The sequence below is a fragment of the Aulonocara stuartgranti genome, assembly GCF_965226115.1.
Source record: "Aulonocara stuartgranti genome assembly, chromosome: 2".
In the NCBI taxonomy this organism is placed as follows: domain Eukaryota; kingdom Metazoa; phylum Chordata; class Actinopteri; order Cichliformes; family Cichlidae; genus Aulonocara; species Aulonocara stuartgranti.
The window spans coordinates 7,104,763-7,122,043 of NC_138940.1; the positions used below are offsets into that span (position 1 = coordinate 7,104,763).

The following is a 17,281-nucleotide window of genomic DNA, read 5'->3' on the forward strand; positions in this document are numbered from 1 at the left end:
TCTTTGTTAAAATTCACTGTATTATGCATTTCTTCTTCTATACAAGTAGGTTTTTGTAGTAGCATTAGTCCAGTGAATAATGAACTTTACATCATCTCATTTTTATTTGAAGAGATGAACATCACTCATATGAAAACCATAACATAAAAATATACATTACATATTTCTTTAACAACCTTATATTTGGTCACTTTAAATGCCAGCTATTCATACAGGTAACTTTTTTTATAGTTATTTCCAGATACTTTAAAATACATAAATATTTAAATATTGTGCTCAGTAGCTATGACAAAAAGTAACTAAATATATTTAATAACATTACAGAAACACAGAGATACTACCATGAAACAAGTGTTTCATTAGAATACAAAAATAGCACAAACATTCAAAGACAACTAAATGAATACCTTCTGACCTATTAAAAACTTAGGCCTCATTAAAAAAATCTAACAGAGAATTCAAGTCATAGTTATCAAGTATCTCCAGCAATGAGGACACCTTGGTTTTTACATTCTGGCCCTTGAACTTGAATTTGTCGATGAAGAGGTCTGTGATCATTCCTACAGGAAAGAGAATGAAAAATATTAACTATCATAGGCCAACAATATTAATACGGTAAGGATCACAATGAGATCAGTTAAATGAAACTGTTAAAACATTGCACCGTAAAGCCTTTCAAGGTGTGCAGGCTGTTTCTTGTACTCCTCAAGGAGATTAGCGGATTCATCCAAGATGTTGCGATATTCTGGAATGAGGAAATCAGCATTCCCCTCATGAACCTGAAGCTCCTGATGACCACAGAGGAAGTAGAGACGCATGTTGGGAAATAGGAAGCAGATATTAGTAGCTACATTAAATTACACTCAAAAGAAACATGTGAGGAAACTGTATCATTTCACTAAATCGTGCACAGCAGATTTGCAACAGTTTCAACAGTATATTGGCAGGGATGCAATGGAAATAACGTTGCCATATTGTGAAACTGGTGCCTCTGTAATAAAAATATAACCTGCAGGGATTACAGCTTTTTAATCCTCATTTTAGGTTTAAATAGCTTTAAAACAGTTTTCATCATTTTAAAATCATCAGTTTAACTGAAGATTCTATACGTGCAATTTATGTCAGCTTAGAGTTATAACTCTCTCACCTCTCATTTACATAACCATTAAAAATAATTGCTTGTGGCATTAGCAAGATGGCTGCCGAGTTGCAAGACTTTTTTCTAGAAGGTATTTGATTAAATTCTGATCAAACCGGGTGGTCTTTACTGCAAATTCCACAACACAGTTCAAAGGAATGAATATCTTTTTTGCTTTTACACTTACTTTAAGGGCATCGATGAGCTGAACTTTTCTAGCCAACAACAGCTGGTACTCCAGCTTTGGATGGATCATGTTAAGGGTGTGGCTCACAGAGTCATCACTGATTTCTGGAAGATTAATAAACATAAATACAGGTTTTCTATTTCTTCTATTTAAAAAAACAAAACAAAAATAAAACCTGACAGATGGTATTGAAATAGAACAATAATACACCTACCGTACGAAATGTTGAGATTGATTTTCTTTTTGGTAGCTTCTTTAGACAGAACATCACTCAGTATGGAGATCGTAGAGATGTTGTCAGACTTAAAGTGACCCTCCCCTTTGCTGTGAATACAAAATGGTTCAATATATTAAACTATATGAAACTACCTATTAAACTCTTCAAAAACTTAAAGTGTATGTAGTTTAGAGCTTGTCTACTGTGTGCCTGCATTTACCAGTAGGTGGCTTCAAGCTGTGTGCCAAGGAAGGTGTTGTGGAAATAAAATGTGATGCTCTCTCCTGCGGGTGTTTTCTCAGGTACCTCCGGCAAACAGAAAACCACCCAGGAGTGGATCTCTGCAAAACTGAACTGCCCAACCAGACTGAGCCTGTTCATTGGCCTTAAATAGAGTGAGAAAAGCAAAGAGAAACGAAAACAAATGATCCCATCTGGGAAAGATATATATAAATCTTATAAAGTTTGTATCTGTCTTGTGTGAAACTTGTATGAAAAGCATATAAGAGTGAAAACAGATATAAGATCCCTTGAAAAATTATATAATGAAACTTGTATGTTTTGGATACTTACTAAAACAATGTATGAAAGTAATGAGAAAGTGGCCACTTTCATGAGTAATCACATATAAGTTTTTACTATTTGTTTTCCATATGGGATTTTATGAGAAAAAAGGGAAATCCTGATAAAAGAACCGTGTTAGAACATTCCTGTGTTGCTGCTATTAACAGTAATATATACATACAACACAAAGTTGCTGACACATATCTCATAGAAAACCATAGTAAAAGTAGAGGTTACTAAGGCTACGTTCACACTGCAGGCGAAAGCGCATCAAATCTGATTTTTTTGACCCTATGCGACCCATATCCGATCATGCTATGACAGTGTGAACAGCACAAATCCAATATTTTCAAATCCGATGTGGGTCACTTTCGTATGTGGTACTGAATCCGATACATATCCGATGTTTTAGAAAGCGACTGCTATTTGAAAGGTCAAGTCGCATTAAATCCATCTTTTACATCACTTACACAAGACAGACGCCAATTATCAGCTTCAGAGAAGCACCCGATAAGACATCGCGAACACTTCCTGGCCATCCAGTGTAGATGTTAGTGAAACTGTTGGGAGGACAACTTTGGAGAAACATGAACATTTTATTTATACTGTATAATCTGCAGATTCTGACAGAAATCTGCAGCTATCCTTTGAAGCACCGCTCCTCTAAAACAGCAATAAGGATCATTATTAGGTTATTTACATTATTATGTAAATAACAAAATAACTCAAAGCAAAAATTGGGAAACGTAAAGTCCGAAGTCTTTACATTAAGGGCCATCAGTCAAACAATATTGTTTTCTCTGGGTCTAAACAGAGCGCGTTGTGTGTGTGACGTCTTCTTTTGTGCATGCGGGCCGCTTTGGACGTTCACACTAGAGCGCATTTGCTGTCGCATTTTATTTGTAGTGTGAACAAGCAGACAAAAAAATCGGATTTGATCAAAAAATCGGAATTGAGCATTAAGACCTGCAGTGTGAACGTACCCTAAAAGCAAGAAGTAAGCATATTTATTTTCAACACACAAAAAATGATAAAATAAAAATATTAAATCCACCAAGGAGATTATGTGTCTGCTAAAAACTGGAAGCAAAACTAGAAATTCCATGTCATTTCACAACAAACACATAATAAAGTGAAATAACAAAAACTGGGAGATATCGCAGTTCTAGTTGCTACTAATCTTCAGATGTCTTTGTGGATCCAGGAACGCATGCATGATGTCAAAGGAACTGTCAGTATATATGTGTGTAGTCACTCACACTTTTATTTGTTTGTGGGTTTGTTACTCTAAAAGTTATGGAAAAATAACATCAGAATTTCACCAGAGCTGGGGCTTGATTTATGTTTGTTGGGAATTCAGATCCAGATTATTTTTTTTAAATTCAGGATTCTTTATTACTGTGATGGAAGGCAAACTGGACACTGTGTCTTATGTTGCACTGACAATTTTAGTTTCAATTCGAGGGTCTAAATGTAGGAACCATTCACAACTCTAGGTTTAAAGCTAATAATGTGTTTTTGTCTTTAAAACTATCTTTTGTGTTCTGCTTCAAAAAGAATGAGATTACCAAATTTCAATTCACATCTCTATGATTTTATTATACTTGAAAAGACTGTTTTCAAAATTCAAAGTAGTGCAAATTTTTCTTTTATTCTTTTAATTACCTCTCTTGGTCTATGCTGTGAGTCCGCTGGTGGAGGGACAGAGGTTTGATCTGGTACTGGCGTACCTGACATGTCTTAGGCTGCAGTCTTGGGGTGATATACGCCTGCAGGGTTCCATACTGTCCCTCAATGGACCTCACCTATAGAACAGTTTGTTGTGGATTAAACATATTACTTCTTCTGTAACACATCATATCACAAATAGCTGAGGCAAGTTGATTATGTAGCCATTTTAAAAATGCCACACTTTCACTTACTTTGAGCTCAATTCTGGTAGTGTTGGCCTGACATCGGTATGTGGCCAGGAGGAAGTTCCCATTGGGCTGCTAAACATAAACTGAATGAATGTGAGGCCTTTGATCACAGAAGCAGGTTTATGACTTAGTTTGTAAAAGTTTTTGTGTGCACATAGTTTACACAGCTCACCTCTGAGTCACATTCACTGAAACTGACGACAGCTGAGTTCTTATCCACATCCAGGAGGTCAATAGGGACATCACTCTGTGTAGAACATTAGTCTCAGTCATATTCTGCTAGCTTACTTTTGCTACACGGAATGAAAAGTGTACTTTTTTTTGGTATTGCAACTTGTCTTTTAACAGTGCGGTATAACAGACACATGTACCTGCAACAGCAGGTTGTCGATGGCAGTCTGCACCTCCAGGGTGAGGCTGTAGCTGGCATCGTCTTGGCAGAGTGTAAACTTGTCATTGATGCTGAAGACGGGGACAGCAGAGACAGCCGTGCTTGATTGAGAGGTCTGCTGGTACTGCTCACGTCCCTGCAGGACTTTGACCTGCAGCTGCTCCAGCTCTGCCCTGAAAGTTAACAACATTACTAACTGAAAAACTGAAAGACTTGTTTTGAAATCACACTTCACAGTAAACCAAACAAAAAAAAAAGGGAACAAGATTTTGCTAATACCTGAGTGCTTCTACTTTAGACTGTGTCTCCTTGCTCATCCTGACCTCATCTCCGGGGCCAGCCTCGGCCTTCTGAGGCTCAGTGGTCAAACCAGTCACCCATCCTGTAAGAAGTGAAGAAAAGAGTGGACACAAGACACCAGACACTTATTGTTCCTGAGGGGAAAAAATGCATAAGCTGCAGTATTAAGGGAAACATTATCATCTAACCCGTGTAGGTGGCAGTCAAGACCTCATCATAAGACTCCTTCCCTACACAACCACCCTGGATGGAGGTCACACTCTCTGACAATACCTGTTATGAGGAAACACAGCAGAGAAAATATTGAAGATTAAGAAGGGAGTCTGTCATTTAATACCTAAATGCATTAATATTTGTAAATTAAGCAACAATTATTCAAATAACTTTAGGTTTGTAACAGTTACAAAAATACAACTGTAAATCTATGGAGAGTGAATTTTTAATCACTTACGTGCTCAAAGCGCAATGTCGGTTCATTAGAGCTGTCAAAGCCGTAGACCTCAACCGTCCCATCATCCCTCCCCACCAGGATATCATTCACTCCGTCACCAATAATATCATAGTTGTCAATGCAAAGAATTCCTGGGAGACAGAAAACATGATCACTTTGCCAGAGGTTAAGTCATCACCTAGTATGCATGAGTATCTGTTTAAACATTGTGGAAACATACATTGTGTATAAAATGAGATCAGATAGATCTGTTTGAGAAACAAATTGTTACTGCATGCCCATGCAGTAGACTCCGCTTTATGACTGCTTTGACTCAGAGCAATCACCCTCTGCTAGACAGTAAAAATATTGCACTTTTAAGGCACCTGTACACTGGCTTCATGTGTAAGAACTCGATGCTATGCCCATCTTTTCTAACAGTGTTCATGAGAAAATAATGCATTTCTGTACATACCTCCTTTCTTTTTGTCATTGTCAAGTTCCCATTTGGTCGCAGCTGAAAGTTCACCAATCTCAACCAATCCTATTTTTCCATCTGTGGTTCCAAAGAGAATTTCCTCTCCTAAAGAGAAATTTCAGAAATTAAGTTCAAACGGGTACATATAAAGCAGCTTTATGCTTTATGGTTACAGTAAACAAAGAAATCAACTTGCCTTGCTCTTTATACAGTTCCAACACAGAAGGAGGTCCAGGAACTTCTATGTCATATGCAAGTTCAGATCTCTACATACAAAACCATAAAACAATTGGCATCTCTCATTTGACAAAGAGCAACTCATAATCAGAACAGTAAATGAGAGCTCAGTCTACCTGCAAGACTCTGAGCACTCGATCTTGGCATGCCAGGACGGGGACGAGGTGAGTGAGGTTTTCAGTGGACAAACATGTGATGTCATTGATCTTGTCTCCAGAGAGGTAGTAGTCCTGATCTTTGCAGTCACAGTAGTGGTTGTAGATGTAACTTGCGCACACAAAAAGGTCAGCGCCTGAGACATGCCTGGAAAAGACCCAGTGGGGTAAAGATGACACAACTCTGCACAGCTCAATCGTGTAATGTAAATCAAAATGAAGAAAAAAAACAAAACATGTTTCCTACATTGCATTAATGCTCTCAGTTAGGTTGGCTTCAAAAGTGAGGAACTGTTTGCCTTTCTTGGTGAATCCTCGGACCTGAGAACCAGAGCAGACAAAGATCTTTTCCTGGGGAGTTCCCGCAGCACCTCCAAGGTCCATTCGGGCTATCTTCTGGCCAGGAAGTGTTTTAAAGACAGGCTGAAACAAAGAGTCAAAAGTCTTACAAGCTGTTCATTTCAAATCTCTGTGATGACAGGAAAATATTTACTCACCACTGCTTCCCCCTTCTTGATGCCAAAACATGTGAGTATTCCATCATGATCAGCAATAGCAACCTAAAACATGAGGAGACACCAGTCAAGCACTCTAATACTTACCAATTTCATTTTTTAGTTTAATTAACGATTGTAGCAAAGGCAAGGAGTCATATCTAGAAGATAAGCCCAGTATCAAAAGAGAGTATAAAAGAGACCTTACATATACTATAATTTGTTTCGACCGAGCACTGATCCCACATGGTGATATGACCCTTGAGGTTTACCCAAAATGCACTTTTTAAAGTTTTCTACAATGAACTAATAGAAAACATGTTTAATTAAAGCCTGTTGGAAAAATAGTGTCTAAATCTTGTTTTGAGACAAAGTCTATTGATCTTTATGAAATTTGACTGACTATACAAGCAGTTTACATGTCCCTCTTTCAATTAAACTAAAACTTCAAAACAACTGCCCAACTTACTGCACAGCATGACAAGTCTTACTTCTTGAAGGGCTCGGGTAAAGCAATTATTTATCAGAAATCAATGTCATTGGTTTTGATTTCTGACCATCTAGTAAACAAAATATGTATTACAGATAAATAAACTAAAACCCAAATAATAAAACTGGTTACATTTTTAAAATCAGAATCAGAAAGACTTTATTTATCCCCAAGGGTCAATTAACAAAATTAATCATCTGCAGTCTTCAGCAAAAGCAGGAAAACAATCTGGATTTAGTCAGAAAACAATACTAACACCACAAATGTTAATTAATTTAGGTTACTGTATGGCTCATAAACGATACCTTTTGGGTTGCCTTTTTTCCCAGTGGAGGAAGAAGCCTCATAGTTTTCTGAGATGTCACGCCAACCTGAGAGATAGAATGGAGGAGAACTTTTACTCCTAATATTAATTAAAGAGAGAGAAAAACACACACAGCATAAACCTGACGTAGTCTGCTTTGTTTTACCTGAATGTAATCAACTCTATTGAGGCGAAGATCCATCTTCTTTCTACTGTTTCAACTTAAGTAGGAAAAAAAATCTGCAAATATTCCAAGCAGGTTATTCAGACACTACTCTTGGCCCATAGCCGCCCGTTACAATTAACACTTTGTCAGAAAAACGTTCAACCCAATTCCAAGACGATAACGATGCTAGCTGAGACTGGGATTATCTAAAGCAATGGGATTAGCTCAACGTGCTAGCTTTAGCAATCGGAGCTAACTGGTACTGGCACGCAGGCTTCCTCAACGACCGAAAATCATCTTTAAAAAAGACACGAAGGAAGTCGATGTGTGTAGATGTGAGCGCGAATAAATTCCCATTAAACGCCGATATCAGGTATAAACGATCTGTGCAACATTTTGGGACTTGTAGAGGCCAGTTGCCGTTGCTAATGGCAACGTTGCAGGCTGTAACAAAACTGCAATTCCACTGGTTGAAAGGGAGTAACGGACATTGAAGCTGCATTTTGATTGGCTATCTCATTCACGTTTTCTACCGGTGCGTCATATCACTTCTATATCTAGCAGACAATACAAGAATACATAAAAGACAAAAAGAGAAATGAAACATAAAAGCAGCAAATAATGACAATAATGTTTTTAAAAGTGGCTTAAGTGTGCCATTCTGCCAGTAATGTGAAAAATCCCATTAGCCTTTTGAATTTTCAAAGTTTTGGAAACAACTGAATAGTTTTTACTCAAGGATCTGTACCAACTTTTACTCTTTCTCTATTTTTGGGAAATACAAAGTTTACTACTTATCCAGACCCTCTTGGCACCTCTCATTTATAAACATAAAACACCATTTAATTATAGTGACACATTTATTATGTCAATGTTAAAGGTACTTAAAAGTCATAGTCATATATTTTTTTCATTTACACCATTAATAAACACAGTCCTTTACCTATACAAATGCTGGCACATACTGTAGAGAAACTAAAATTTGGTTTTAGTGATGGTATCTTGTCAGAGTTTTCTTGAAAATTGTCTTCTTTCTTGTGCTTTCAGATGACTAACTGGCGTTGTCAGGAGTAATCAGGGAAGAGTACGTGGATGAACTTAAATGAAAGAACAAGCTCTTTTTACTCTCCCACATAAATATCTGTTGTATCATAAAATCAAAGAACTCTTATTTAAAATGACACATAAATATCACACGTCGTTTTTTGCAAATATATCCCAGATAAATGGCGTGCAGTGTGTCTATAAGATGTATTTGATATGTACATGTAAAATTGTTTTTACAATGTACTCATAGGGTCTGAACAATTATTCACTAACTCACATTTCTCTAGTGAGAAACAATATACAATTACACTGAAATTATCTGTGATAAATACTTTTATATTAGACCTATGCTTTGAATAACAATTAAAAACAGGCATAAATAAATCCTTATTAGGATTTGTTCATATTGAAGTCAACTATTATAATGCAAGAAATTATTGGTACCAAACCCAATTAGCATTCTTCAACACTATGTTTGTTTAGGAGATAACTTTATTCTCATTATAAAAATGTGGTTTGTCTGTAGGCAAGTAAACACAATTAACATGGCAGGGAAAGAAAAACATACCAGGGCATGCATTAAGCAAGAAACCTATAGCCTAATAAAAAATGAATGACTCAAAATCAAAACAGCTTTTAAACTGAGAAATGAGGTCAGGGTGCATTCATAAGCATGGCATGCTTTCTGCAAGTTATTCCATTTGTGAATCATACAGCAGAACATCTGGTACCTTAAAATATCCTATAAAATACAGCAGATTATTTTCTCAGTTTAACATCCATTTTGACATCATAGCTACATAAGATTTTGCATGTTGCTGAAATGTGAGTCAATGGCATTGATAGAATACATTTAATATTTAGGCTTTTAGACACATAAGAGCATTGGATGCTTTACAAATCAGACATAGTTGGAAACTGAAAAAGTACAATATAATTATTTAAAGAAATGATCATAATCCATTGTTTATAAACACATGTTCATTAATTTACTAATCTGAGAATGTTAATGTTTCATTATATAATAAGTGATTTTAATGAATAAATAAGACATGAAAGGAAAGAATGATAACAGCCGATAAACAGGGAACCCAGCTGATGTCAAGCTAATGTGCTCGGCCCATCGAAAGTAACAGAACAGGATGTCCACCGCTTCAATGAGGTCACATTAAAAGGATGGAAACGCAAACATCAGCATTAGCCTTCAGTGCATTACTGGCTTGTCTTCAGCTGCACTCAGATACACAAAAATTGGAGCACAGACTGTAAAGTTGACATTCAAAAAAAACGGTTCCTTCCATTGATGGCAAAGTCTTTCCCCATCGAAGTTAAGTCACATCGTACATCTTACTGAAAAACAAAACATGAGGAAAACAAATTTAGTGTAATCAAACCCCCGTGGGGGCGAGGCGGCTGATAAAGGCGATACTGCTGAGGCACATCCTCCTGAAGAAGGCAGGGCAGGCAGGCTTCATGATGAAATGCTCCAAAAGAATTCGCAGCTCGGTGAACAAGGTGCTGAGATAGAAAGAAAAGTACTTCACTCGGATTGTATTGAAAGCAAATTTAATCTAATCTTTGTACCTTCTGAATAGCAGGGCATGCCAACTCTAAACAGAAGGGCCATGTCCTTGGTTGAACCCCAGAGCCTCTTGCTGTGAGGCAACAGCGCAAAACACTGAGTCACCATGTTGCTATGTGACAATAACGGATAATTCAAAGTCTTACCGGCAATATGGATTTCTTCTGGATGTGTAGCGCAGAGTGAGGAATCGGTAATAAATGAAAGGCAGCAATAGGCTCCCCTGGCCGCTGTTGACAAAATATTATTGACATGAACATGTGAAAACTGGACACTCTGTATTAAGATTACAAAGAAGGGCTTGCATTTGTTAAGAGAAAACTGATAGATATTTATGAGATTAACACAACAATAACCACAAAACAGTCACTGCAACTAATCAATATTCACATATCTCTAGATTAGGGATGCTACAATTGGTCTTCAGAAAAAGAAATCGTTGACAGTTGTAAGCATACCTGAACAGCATAAAAATAGTTGCTGGCATCAAGAAGATCTCATTACAGGCAATAAACTTCAGGATATTCTGCTGATTAGTTGTCAGTTTGTCCAGGAGACCCCGGATAAACATCATGCTGTTTGGGCCCATGGTCTTAAAGAAACAGAAAACAGTCACAAAGTGAAATGAAAGCTTTGGCAAATCAACATTTTGAAATGAGCAGTGGGTGCAAGAAGTAAAAGGTAAAGGAAAACACATTAAAAATCATTAGCCTCCAGACTTTAAGTCGCTTAATGGTACATTATACGTTCGTAGTTCAATTTAACTGTAACAGTTAAGTATAAAGTTCTTTACGTTGTGTTTCTCATTTGCCTAATCTCTCTCAAACACACACACACACAAGCAGAGCAGCCATGTAAAGCGCTGCTCTGTTGCAACTGTGTGAACCCAACCACAAACCTACTCTGCTGCCTCAGACATGGTGGCCTGGCTGGTACTAATATCCCATCTTGTGGCTATATAATGTTTAAACTGATTTCACAGTAATTTTCAATAAGTCACTGTGGTGACTCATACTTACATCAAGAACTTTCTTTGTGTAGGTAGTTGCGTGAAGCAAGGAAAAAAGAAAAACTGGAAAGATGCTCACTGGACAACAAGGTTAAGATTAAATAACAAAAAAGAACAACTTCCTCCTAAATAATACAATAATAAGGGAGCATGATTCCAACTACGGAAAAACTAAATCTTTTACTGCTAAGACTAATTGATTTGTAATACTGCAGGTCTGAACCCTTTAAGGACTCCTATCAGACCGTCTTTGGAAAAAAACTGCAGCAACAAGTAAATGTCTGTCCAACTATAGCAGTGAAATAGTGTTTTATTATTGTTTAAAACTAAAAAACACACAATGTATGTAGCAATGCTATCATCTCCATTAGGGCTGGGCCATATTATACCGTTCACGGTAATACCGGTATAATGTTAGGCAACGATAGGAAAATGAAATATCGCGATAGAATGGGAGTAAAACGCGCATGCGCAGTGCCTTTGTTTTCATACGCACATGGCCGATTGTTGAGTGAAACAGATGAACCAGAATTGGTTTGTAAAAATGGTGCAACTTCCGTGATGTGGAACTGGTTTGGTGTTTGTCCATCAGATACACAACAAAGCACATTTTTTTGCAGAACATGCAAGCGGCCGTTGTTATTGTCATATTTGTCGGACTAAGATGCTCTTAAATCTGGGAGTAATCTGGGTCCTAAACTCCGTATGTTTCAGGTCAAACAACACTGCAGCATCACTTAGAGTTAAAAACTGTCTAAATTCTTTCATCTTTAATAAAACGATCAGCATTGCTGCTTTACCAGGTGTAACTATAAAGTTTAACTTCCAGGCATCCATGAAAACAAAAGTTATTACATTTAACGGAGTTAGAAGTTAGCAGGAAGCTAGCGGAAGTTAGCTCGCTAGTTTCGCTAGTTACCTAAGCATGATATTGCATGTTCTGACTGAGAGATTTCTGAAAAAAATCAAATGCACAGCTCTGCTATCACTTCCAACATAAATAAAGACAGGAAACTAAACAGCAGTGACGTTTGTAGGGTTACTGAAGTTGGGCTAGCTGGTATATAATGATGTGCTACGTGATCGCTAGCGACACAGCTATGTTAGCATAACATAAACAGTGAAGCTGGAGGACGAACACTAACACTTTTCCACTTATAAAAGTTAACGTGAAGGTTCTTCATGGTTAGAGACAAATGCAATCGCATGGCAGGATGCTGTAAACGGACCAAACTTCAGTCAGGAGCACAACTGAGATAATCCATCCACAATACGAGGTTAGTCATTAATATACTGCAACAACATGGGAATAGAGCAGCTGCCAGAGAATTCAACATTAATGAATCAATGGTACAGAAGTGGAGGAAGCAAGAAGAATGAGTTTAATAAAGTTTGATTTATCTGACTACTTTGTTTCGCTTAATGTGCCTTATAATCCCGTGCACCTTATGGTCCGAAAAATGCGTACTGCACACTGCAGTTTAATGTTGCAAAGCACCTCTTTTTAACTTCAGTGGATATTATACATGGTTATGCTCAGGTAGAGCTGGGCGATATGAGATTTTTTCATATCACGATATGTTTTTTTCATTTCAGGCAATAACGATATCTATCACGATATAAGCCAAATAACTATATTTGTAAGATTTAAATGTGCCGTTGCTCACAAGTAAAATGTGAAATAATCAGCAGCTTGTTTTTATGTAAATATTTATTTCCCATAATAAGTTCAACAGGGTAGATGTACTTAAGGAACATCAGACTTTTTCAGATAAATAAAGGCAAATATTGCAAACTACACAAAAGGCAGCCGCTAAAGCGTTTAAGTTTCAAAATAGAACAAACGAAACAGACTACTAAATTGTCAATTCCACTTAGAAACAAAATATTAATTCTAAAAATAAATCTTAGTTTGTGTTACAGAAGAACAGACAAAACTGACTAACTTTTGTCAATATCAAATAAACTGAGAACTAAAAGGAAATTCTCAATCTCTTCTTGTTGTATAGCTTAGCTTTTCAAACAGTTTTAACAGTTACTTTAGTCTGACAAAAGCCGAATGACGAATTAGCGCTTCCAGTCAGAGACTGAGGCTACGTCCACACGTACACGGGTATTTTTGAAAACGGAGATTTTCCGTTTTCGTTTTAAAAAATAATCCTGTCCACACATAAAGGCAGAAATGAAGGAAAACGCTGCTATGAACATGCCAAAGCAGCAGGTGGCGCTAGATTCCTAACCGTGCAGAAATATTGGCCAATCAGAAGTCTAGAAGCCTCGGTGGGAAAAAGTAAACAAAGCTGGGGCATAGAAGCAGAACCGAGTCGTATGTGTGGACGGACAGTAACTGTGTGTATATGTAAGCATTTAAACACTGCAGAGAGTAGAATTAACAGTAACAGTATTGTAGAAATTCATTTCACCGAAACAATAACGTGGCGCACAGTGTGACGCATGCACCAGTTTATTGTATTTCCAGACTTGCTTTCGGCACATTTACAGTGCACGCTACTCTGTTTTTTGTCAGACTTGAAATAGCCGAAATACCTTCACACTACGGAACTTCTATGGCTCTTCCGTTCGACAATCTCTCCGGCGTTGGAACCATCATCTGTTTTCTCTTCGGTCACGCTCGGTTGATTTTTCTAGTCAGCACACTCATTTCCTCCATTACCTGCTGGCTGCTTCCCAAACAAACACACGTGCGGCTTGGCACTTGTGCTGTACGTTACAAGTCACGTGACGTGACGCTGCGGCTGTGATTGGTTCGGCTCTGCGCTACTTAATTTGGATTGGCTGATTTTTTTATTTTTTTAAGAGGACAAGAGCGGCGAGGTCTATCGCAATAGCTTAATTTCTCTATCGAGTAAAAGTTATATCGCGATACATATCGTTATCGTTCTATCGCCCAGCTCTATGCTCAGGATATGTCAGCCCATTTCTACTGGAAATGCCTTTTGGTTAAACTTTCAGCAAGGAATTTGCATTTGCACTGTTACATTTTTATAAAGCTTTAATGTACATAAAAACCAGCTTCTTGTTTAAGTGAAAATAAATGGAAGGTTGTCTTTTTGCGCTAGTAATGTTGTGGAGTTGTATTTTGTCTCGCATCAATTATATCGTCGGTTATATCGTTATCGCAAATTTTCAAATATATATCGTGATAAATATTTTTGGCCATATTGCCCTGCTCTAATCTCCATTTAATCTTGCAGACTTGCTCATAATGAAAGGATACTTGTAATGGGGTAGGAGTTGACCAGGATGAGTGAGTAGAGCAGGTAATGGCAGCTGTCCTCCTGCAGAGCCTGGGCCAAGAAAGCTCTGCTCAGCTGAAAGCGTGGAAGCCTCTGGTGTAAGCGAAGCGCACTGGTGAGGGCATTCGCTAACAACGCTCTCTGATAGAAGTTAGCTGCTGCATAGGGTCTGAAATATACAAGCAGTGACAAAGACTCAAATGCTGATTTTGGCTGGATTACAATTACTTTTAAAGCTAATTGACATTTATAATTAGATGATTTTGCACAGTGAACTCACCCCAAAACTGGTAGAATGAACATTACAGAGCAATAGACAGTGAAGAGTCGTGACAGCCACATTGCAGTTTCCAGCTTGTTGCTCATTAGAAATTGCTGCAGAGACACAAAGATGCTCAACATTAAACCGAACCAATCCCTTGTTCTTGTCTCCATTTTTCTTATATATACTGGTAGCAGATTTACTGACTTTAAACTTACAGTCAGGTTCTCTCAGTGGCTAGCATAGAAAATTCAGCCAAACTAAAAAGCATCTTAATGCAATCTACAAGTTAATTTTACCGCCTTGCCTTCAAAAGTCAGGGGGCAGCTGCAACTCATCTTGGTCATCCTCATTCAACTGATGTTACTCAAGTGAATGATTGGTAGTGTATGTCATCCAACTCTTGCAAACAGCACTGAAATACATGCCACACATCCCTACTCTACTTGCCCCCTAAGATAAACACGTTTGGGTGTCAAAATTACAGATTTAGGATGAAATCATTCCAATTATATGTAGAAAATAAAACAATCTAGGGCTAAAGCACTCAAATAAATAATATCAATTTTAAAAAAGTAAACTGTTCAGTCAAAACTATGCATAGCACATACATTTTGTAAGGGGCTCAAGATATCTTAAATCTTAGCAAAACTGTTTCCAATTTCTTCAAAATATCTGATAAAAGTTCTTGATGAAACAATTAACAGAAAATGAAGCACCATTTTCTTTCTTTTTTTTCTGACCAGGATGCGTACAATCAGAGTACACCTTTGGGCACAATAATACTGGAATATTTGAACTACAGAGTTAAAGCAGCCGACCTACCACAGGGCCTAGCTGCGGTGGAGGGTTTTGTTGGTTTGCATCAGCCATCTTTGGGGGTGCTGGTTTCTCTGTTGGGAGAAAAAAATTCAAGTTTAGAAGTAACCCTAACTGCTCATTGAAATTTCAGGTCACCTGTGATTAGATGGACAATCGATAATATTGTCTAGCAGTTACATGTGATCACACGATCACAACAGTGTGACATGAGTACAAGTGATGAAAATATCATCCCTTCCTCAATGATGATTTTCACTCTCTGGCTTGAGTTTCATCAGCTTCCTGAACAAAATATATGTCAATATAAAACCATTGACAAACTGTATCACCAAGAGCTGCTGTAAAACATAAATCTTCCACCAGACATCTGTCAATTATTCTACAGAAATCTCATAAAAATGACTGATTGCAAAGGTAAAATAATTAGTAACATTAATTATTATTGATTCTGAGTTTTTCAAGCTGAAACCACAACTTTTGTGTTTCACTCTGTTAGTTTTTTCCATCCTTTGTTATTTTTAAACTGGCTTCATTTAGATTTTAGTCTGATGAACAAACAAAAGAGGCCACCTTTGGCCTTATGAATCTTTCACCATATACTGGTAAATTTTAACTTACACAAAGGTTCCGGATTCATCTATTAACTGACGCTGGAGATGGACACTTAGATGATCTATTCGCTAAGGTAAAATCGGGACGATTAAATGGTTAACCTTTGTAAGCACAAACTACATATGAATGGGACACATGGAATCTAACAACGATCATTCCCTCTAAAGGAAAGATATACCGGTAGCTAGCTGGCGGATGTGCTAATTTATGCTGGTAATGACTTGTTAATAACAGACACTATAAGGCCAAATGGTTAAAATATCCAGATACTGCTGTTAAATCCCAGACTGATGACTGCAAATTTATCATAAGGCAGCCCTGTGTGTATTTTATTAAGGCTAACGCTGTTTAGCAGCAGGTGTATCTAGAATATTCTGTTACCATCGTTACTAGCACGTCAGCTACCGCCTCAGCTAATAGTTGCTACCTAGGTCGTACGTGAATGCTTCCCTGATTACTTTGTCAACGTTAGGTCGCCCGGCAGTTTAAAGAAGACTTAATTAATAGCTACACCTGACCCTATATATGGCAATAATAAAGCATTCTGCTTACCAGCGCTACAGCGTTGATTTACGTCGCGTGCTAACCGGTTAACGTGACAGGCAGAAGCTTGGCACTCTGGGAACTACTCTAGTAAACGATCAGCTGACCTTGTAGCGTAAGACGGGAAGTACGCTATTTCTCGCGATATATCAAAAACTGTCTTAATGTACCTAATGAAGCTTTGTTTTATAAGTTTATTGAAAATTGTGCTCCTGACAGATACCCTCCATATTAGGCTGTAGGCAATTAAACGACTAATACTACAATTGAACTAATGAAGACTAAACTAAAATTATACATCCAAAGCATTCTAACTGAAGTGAAACGACAAAATCCATTCCGTAAACTCCCCCCAATATAAACAATACTGAAAGCTCAAACTCGAAATTAAAGAACAGTGAATAATAAAAAAGGATATATAATATAAACAGCTGTAATAAATCAAAAACTACATAGGTTTCGCACAGAACATGATAACCAAAAACGAAAACATTAAAAGCAGTTTTACGTTAGTGATATACACAAAATCGAAATATTCAGAGGTGACATGAACATGGAAAGCTAGGAACATAGCATGAAGAGAAGGGTAAACCACGAAGCGAAAGATTAGAAGTACTTCAAACGCAGTGTGTATCTTTTAACAATAAAAAAAATAAAAAAAATAAAAAATATTTTGT

At 37.4% G+C, this 17,281-nt stretch overlaps 2 protein-coding genes across 5 annotated transcripts; both read right to left on the reverse strand.

Annotated features, from left to right (window-relative positions):
• Nucleotides 1–7,963, reverse strand: bbs7 (Bardet-Biedl syndrome 7). 4 transcript variants are annotated; one of them, XM_082555472.1, is made up of 20 exons: nt 7,471–7,963; nt 7,306–7,371; nt 6,514–6,576; nt 6,264–6,439; nt 5,978–6,164; nt 5,821–5,890; nt 5,622–5,729; nt 5,168–5,298; nt 4,905–4,989; nt 4,696–4,798; nt 4,397–4,589; nt 4,198–4,272; nt 4,029–4,094; nt 3,772–3,911; nt 2,577–2,681; nt 1,763–1,927; nt 1,540–1,649; nt 1,326–1,429; nt 665–788; nt 1–560 (listed from the first exon to the last, which is right to left on the reverse strand). In XM_082555472.1, the coding sequence occupies exons 1-20, from the start codon at nt 7,504–7,506 to the stop codon at nt 427–429; spliced, it is 2,241 nt and encodes a 746-aa protein (XP_082411598.1). In that variant the 5' UTR covers nt 7,507–7,963; the 3' UTR covers nt 1–426. The 4 variants fall into 4 exon arrangements, with proteins under 4 accessions (XP_082411598.1, XP_082411597.1, XP_082411600.1 ...); XM_082555471.1 differs by having other exon boundaries at nt 4,029–4,097; XM_082555474.1 differs by lacking the exon at nt 2,577–2,681 and having other exon boundaries at nt 7,471–7,962.
• A 739-nt stretch (nt 7,964–8,702) lies between these two features.
• Nucleotides 8,703–16,715, reverse strand: tmem33 (transmembrane protein 33). The gene is made up of 8 exons (XM_082506217.1): nt 16,614–16,715; nt 15,453–15,520; nt 14,646–14,740; nt 14,347–14,534; nt 11,119–11,186; nt 10,558–10,691; nt 10,246–10,329; nt 8,703–10,035 (listed from the first exon to the last, which is right to left on the reverse strand). Exons 2-8 carry the CDS (start codon nt 15,498–15,500, stop codon nt 9,906–9,908), a joined length of 747 nt encoding a protein of 248 aa, XP_082362343.1. The 5' UTR covers nt 15,501–15,520; nt 16,614–16,715; the 3' UTR covers nt 8,703–9,905.
• Nucleotides 16,716–17,281: the final 566 nt, after the last annotated feature.